The sequence below is a fragment of the Pundamilia nyererei genome, unplaced genomic scaffold, assembly GCF_000239375.1.
Source record: "Pundamilia nyererei isolate P.nyererei 1_Seehausen unplaced genomic scaffold, PunNye1.0 scaffold00379, whole genome shotgun sequence".
NCBI classification, from domain to species: domain Eukaryota; kingdom Metazoa; phylum Chordata; class Actinopteri; order Cichliformes; family Cichlidae; genus Pundamilia; species Pundamilia nyererei.
In genome coordinates this window covers 162,277-168,490 of record NW_005187780.1, presented here as the reverse complement: position 1 = coordinate 168,490, position 6,214 = coordinate 162,277, and the positions used below count along the sequence as shown (strand labels likewise).

The 6,214-nt window shown below is 50.1% G+C and overlaps 1 protein-coding gene across 1 annotated transcript in view; it reads left to right on the top strand.

Moving 5' to 3' along the window:
- Nucleotides 1–6,214, top strand: part of ankfn1a (ankyrin repeat and fibronectin type III domain containing 1a) — a 39,337-nt gene that overhangs the window by 16,707 nt on the left and 16,416 nt on the right. Inside the window, exons 3-6 of the mRNA XM_013915849.1 lie at nt 2,022–2,216; nt 2,667–2,780; nt 3,111–3,208; nt 5,140–5,335. Of these exons, the coding sequence (XP_013771303.1) occupies nt 2,022–2,216; nt 2,667–2,780; nt 3,111–3,208; nt 5,140–5,335 (603 nt within the window). The remainder of the gene's footprint in view (nt 1–2,021; nt 2,217–2,666; nt 2,781–3,110; nt 3,209–5,139; nt 5,336–6,214) is intronic.

Below are 6,214 nucleotides of genomic sequence, written 5' to 3'. Positions count from 1 at the left end.
TGTGTGTGTGTGTGTGTGTGTGTGTGTGTGTGTGTGGTAGAAGTATCGGTTTTTGTACTCTGTATCGGCAAGTACTCAGATCCAAGTATCGGTATCGTATTTGAAAAAATTGGTATCGTTGCATCTCTATCTCAATGTTAAACAGCCACAAACTCATTCAGCTGTTGTGGTGTCGCTCATCAGTTTTGGACTCTGCGTATCGAATCATTGACTTTGTTGCAGAGTCATTGCTGTCAGACATCTTTGAAGTCCGTTTGTGGCTCGTGGGCTGTAGTGTGAATACTCGTGGGCTTTCACGTGGACACTGATGATGGACGTTACACTCTGACAGCTGGACTTCATGCTCTTTGCTCTCATCAGCCTGTCCTATCAGAGTGTGAAGCACAGTTTCAGGAGCTGAAAGCGTCACATAATTCTGTGCTCAGGTCTTGAAGCGTAAATCATCCTCGGCTTTATTTTTTGGATGAGCTGGTTTGTTGTGCAGACTTCAGAACATGTCGACAGCAGCTGAAATCTCTCCTCACGGCTCATTTTTACTCGCTTTCATAACATCTCTGCATGCAGCAGGTTAGACTGAGACACACAGTGAGTGTGTGTGTGTGTGTGAGGGTGTTCTTGTTTGCTGCTGTTTGCTTGTTTATGCTGCTGTCATGGTCCGTGACTGAGAACTGGACGGCAGCGAGTGGCGTCGCAGTAAAGCGGCGGTGTTTGGGCGGGCTGGCAGCTCGCGGAGCGTTTCACCGTGACAAACGTGGAGGAACACACACAGAGCTGTGCTGGTGATGAATGCGCCCGTCAGACTTCATACCACTGCTCTGCTGCCACTCTTCACTCGGGCGGAGGGGAAACATCAGTCAGAGCATGAAAAAGAAATGTTTCCATCCTCAGAGGCTCCACAGTCCACACATGACACTCGTCTTTTAAAAACATGCCAGTCGTTGTTTCTGATGATGATGATGATGATGCTGATGCATCCTTGGGCTCCTCTGTGGGCTCTAGAACCAGATCCTGGACTTTACAGCTCAAACCCAACTGGTTTCATTAGGACCTGATTTTCACTGGTTTTATAACTGTGCAAAAATCTTGAGCCACCCCTCATTTCTGTGTATTTTGCTTCCAAGGAGACAGACTCGCGAGCATCAGATCTGAAGCTTTCTTTCACAGTTGTTTGTGAAGGTTCTCAGTCATCCAGCTCGTCGTAGTCTAAGGAGCTCGAACAGAAAAGCGTCTCATCCTAAGATCTCAGAGGTTTTCTTCAGACGTTGCTGCTTTTCCTCTCGTGTTCAGTGTTTCATTTTCAGAAGAATGCTTTTGTTTGTTAAGCCTCTGAACTCTGACCTATGAATCATTTGTGCAAAATGTGGCTCAAGACTTTTGCACAGCCCGTTGAAAACCCTGCCCTGTGATGGACTCTCCAGTTGCTTCCCCAGAGCTTTGTTTTATCGTCAGCTCCATCAGCTGAAGTTATTTTTATACAACTGATTTCGTCCTTGGTGCTAAATAAGAGGCAGCTGAAACACACGGCATGTAGCCGCTCGCACACCGAAGCACAAACATGCAGCACAGATGCTTTAATAACAGACCTGACGATCGATCAGAGAAAGTTTTCTTTCCTTTCTCCCGTCTTTCTGCCGCCCTGCACCTTTGGTCCCTCTGTGCTCGCTCAGAACACGTTTCCGTGTTTGGTTTTCTCTGCTGCATCTCCTTTTGTCTGCCTCTGAAGACGAGTGAGCCGTGGCCTTGACAGAGACGAACTCCAACTCCTCCACAAGCTGCTTTTCTTCCACTAACAGGAGACACGACGCCACATTCAGCCCACCGAGCGAGAAAGCCAAACACGCTCGTCTGAGCTTTAATCAAACGCTCGCAGATCGTTCAGCAGTTAGTGCGACACTGGCTGTGAACTGTGACGATGGGTGCAGCAGGTGGAGGTTTGTGTGAAGCACAGATAAAATGTGAAGAAGCAGAAAGCTCCTCCTGCCGTTTGCTGTCTGTAACCAGTTGCTGTGTTTCTCCTGCAGTCGTGAGCGTGGAGAGTCGCGAGGCTCACCTGAACTCTCTGGTGCTGGAGGCGGAGCGGCGGGCGGTCGACCTGGCGGCTCAGGCTCAGAGGGACGGCCTCTCGCTGGAGGCCTGCCACAAAGACAAACAGCTGAGGGCGTGGGAGTGGAGGTGCAAGCTGTACAAACGCATGAGGACGGGCTTCCAGCACGCACGTGAGTCCGCACGCCGCCCTCCTTAGTGTGTATTTCCTGCCGTCGCTTCCTGTGTGTGTGGCAGCTTAGACAGCCTGATGGGGACACGCGTGACCTTTGCAGCAGATTCGGAGCGCAGTACACGTTCAGCTGGAGGTGTTCCTGTCAACATTAGAGCTGCTACACCCAGAGCTCAGAGGGGGCGGGATTTACACAACCAGCTATAAAACAGAAAGGTTGCGATCGAGACGTGAACGACGTGCGCGGTGAACTCACGGTCTCATTAGAGCAACGTCAGGGTGATTCGACTGAGGTCCTTCTGCAGGCTTCACACAGCGACTAATCACACCTGCTGAAGACGTCAGGCAGGAAACAGGAAGTCAATCACATGTTGCCATAGTTACCTGGAAAACAGTCAGAGCCACGGTCCACACACACACGTTTCACCCTCCTCTCTGTGCCCCTGCTCAGGTGCCCCGGAGGCCCCGTCCATGGTTCGACTGAGCGTGAGCAGTAGCAGCACTCTGACCGTCACCTTCCAGGAACCGCAGTGTCTCAACTCCACTGTGGTGACCAAGTACAGAGGTGAACACACATGTGCATGCACGCACACAGGCCTGGTCCTGTCTGAGAGACTAAAAGGTCAAAGGTGAGGCCATCATTTAGGTTTCGATGTTTGAGGTGAAGCCTTCATGTTGGGTCTGCAAAACCACATTTAAAACGATAAATTAACAAGGTTGTTCTGCGTTAATTTACAGGTTTACTTCACGGTTAAACTCTAAAGCTTCTGGATTTAAACCCCAGATTTATTCTCAGATGATGCCTCAGGTTGTCGTGGTTACACGGAGGAACAGGAAGTGGTGCTCAGAGGCAGGGATGAGGAGGCTAACGTTGCGTCTGTCGATGTGTTCGCAGTGGAATGGAGCTGCCTGAAGGACTTCTCGCTGCTCGCCGGAGAGATGGTGTTGGATAACCTGCAGAGCCTCAAGTGCACCATCAGCAGCCTCACCACGGTAACAAGAGCATCCCTCCTCCGCACATCCACCTGTCTGCCGCTGGCTTTAGTTCACAGTTTCAGAAAAAGGATTGAATAGAGTTTCTGTCACGACGAAGCTGCTGTCGCTCAGGTCGGTCTGTCGTTTGCACGTTTGTCCGCTCGCTGTGATGCATGTGTTCGTTTGCAGCAGGCGCGTGATTTCGGACCTCGGTGATGTCATTGCGCGGTCCCTGCGTTGTGCGTTGGCTGATCGGCGTCTGTGATGCAGACTTGTTTTCGCTGTGCTGCACACACCGAACCACAGCTGCTGTTTGCCATTTAGATCAGCGAGCGGCTTTCACAAACTTCCACGGCGGCCCTGAACTAGAGAGCAGGCTGAAAGGGCCGGAGACGCTGCGAGGGCGAATAATGAGCCGGCGAGGCTCTCGGGCCTCGAACGTCACAGCTCTCATTTACATACTGAATTCATCGAGTCGGGGCCGAGCCGCACGAGGAGCTCGGAGGCCTTTAAGTACTCAGCTGTCCTGGAAGGATTAGACCTGCAGGGCACACACATGGGGGGGCCACGGGGGGCCTGTTTGTGTAGGTGGAAGAAAGCCTGAAGCTGCGAGGAGCTGTGACCGGAACACAGCACAGGTGCAGGTGGTGCAGGTGGTGTTTTTGTAGCCAGGGAGCAAAGTGAAGGTAGGGAGCTAATGATAGCTGATAATATCTCAGCACATGGCGTTAAAAACATTTAATTAGACAGACACAGCAGCGACAGCAGGACGTTTGAATTCCTGGGAAAAAAGATTTTTAACGTTTATTGGTGGGCACAAACGTCGGCCTGGTGGTCTGTGCACGTAGAGACCAGTCTCACAGGCCTGCACACCCAGGAAATATATGTTCCTCTGCTGGTTGCTAGCATGAAACTGGCTTCAAAGAGGTATGACAACCTCTGAGGGGTGGGGCCTGCTGAGGGTGGGGCCTGCTGAGGGTGGGGCCTGCTGAGGGTGGGGCCGAGTTTAAAGAAACCTGAGTGATATTGGGTTAAAGTCATTAGTTTGATGTAACGGAGGCTCCGTCGTTCGGTTTCAGGGATCGAGGCCGCTGTCGGTGAAAAAGCTGCACCCTGCTCTGATTGGATGAGGTCAGCTGATTCAGTGCGAGCCTGAAAGTAAACGTGTTGTTCGTGTTGCTCAGGTGGAGTCGACTGTTTTCTGTGGAGACGTTCTGATGTTTCCAGCGTGGAGACGTGTCCTCGTTACGTTGGCTGAAGGCGAGCAGTCGGCTGTTGATGATGATGATGGCAGTGCTGGTTTTTTCTGTAGACCTCCTCTGAGCTGCTGTCTGTGTGGATGAACAGAAGGGGGCGGAGCACACAGGCTCGAGGGGCTCCAATTAAAACCCAAATTGAACCAAGCAGCAGAGTGACATTTGAAAGGAAACTTTCCTCAAATGTTAAAGCACTTATGCTTTCACGAACTTTTACAGCAGCAAAGGTTTATTTCCACAAAGTGTCCTGATGATATAAAACAGTAAAAATGACTGTCAGAGCATTTTGTTGGTTTTTTTCCAAGGACAGGCTGCCAGAGAAAATAAAGAAACCTCTTCAAACCTTTAGAAAACTTTTTCAGACGTGCACGTCGGAAATGTTCCAGCTTTAAATGCATGAATAAGCAGACAAATGAGTTGGTGAAAAAGCTGTGCAGACGCTTTCACAGCACTCAGTGGGAGTCATCGCATTAACCGACATCTGAGGGATAAAAAGCCAGAAACAGCTCAGTCCCGTCCTGACACATTAATAACAGGAGGCAGGATAAAAAGTCAAAAGTATGTGGACACACTGCTGCAGTTCCAACAGTGGAAGTGTCCACATACTTTTGTTGATGCAGTTATTTTCACCAGAAGTCTTTCTTTCCTCCAAACTCGCCTCTTCACTCTAACAGATGGGTTTCTACTTTTCAGGGTCGGCTCTACTACGTTCGAGTGTCGGCTTATAACATGAAGGGCTGGGGTCCGCCCGCCTCCTCCCTCCCTCCATCTGCTGCTCCATCCAGTAAGTTCTCTCCATATTTTTCCATTAACCTCACCATCTCAGCAGCTCGCAGCTTCTCTGTGACTCTGGAGTTTAACCTCTTTGTGCAGCAGCTGTTTCAGCCTGGTTTTATATTCCTCTGCTGAATAATGCATCATGTAAATGTTACAGGCCTGCAGAGAGCAGATTGACTTGGTGGGGTAAATTGGTTTGTTGCAGTTGCAGAAAAACCACAAACGAGCGAGTGAAACACAAGCTGACGACAGGCGAGGTCGTGCCGCATGTTCTCGGGTGGAGGGCATGTTTCATGTGAGGCTGCAGATATTTCGCCACCTGTGGGTTTAGAATGACTTCTAGCTCCTCCCACAAACAATAGTAACAGATTACTTTCTCCAGGGAGTAACTAGATGCTGATATACGTGTAGGAGGCTAGCTTTGGTTTCCTTCTAGACCAGTTAAAGGTGAGATCGGTTGAAACTGATAAACTACTCACTCGCTCATTTGTTACATTTTTGGAGAGTTTGTGACTGGATGAGCTTAAAGATGTGAGATTCAAAATCCCAACGATGGAAGAACAAGGAGATTGTTAGCAGACGATGTGATGTTGTTGGTGACCTCAGAGACGCTCACAGGGCCACGCGGACTCTTCGGCTGAACTTTGACCTGCCTTACACACAGTCAGAGGCCTGGGACAACCCGCAGGGATCAAGGAAAACCCGAACGAAGCCGAGGATCAGCCGTCAGCAGAGCCGGGATGACGTGACGTGTGACAAAGCACAAATACATGAGTCCGAATGTTAAAACAGGAAGTTTGTGCGGTGTGAACCTGCAGGGTTTGTTCCCGTGGTCGTGACTGAAGTGTGCGTCCACTGTGAATCGTGTGAACATCCTGTTCTGACGTCCTCGGGTCGGGAAAATCAATTTCATCGCTCTGTCACGACTCGCTTTCTCTTTTCCTGCACATTGGAGCTTCAGCCTTGAGCTGTGTGTGTGTGTGTGTGTGTG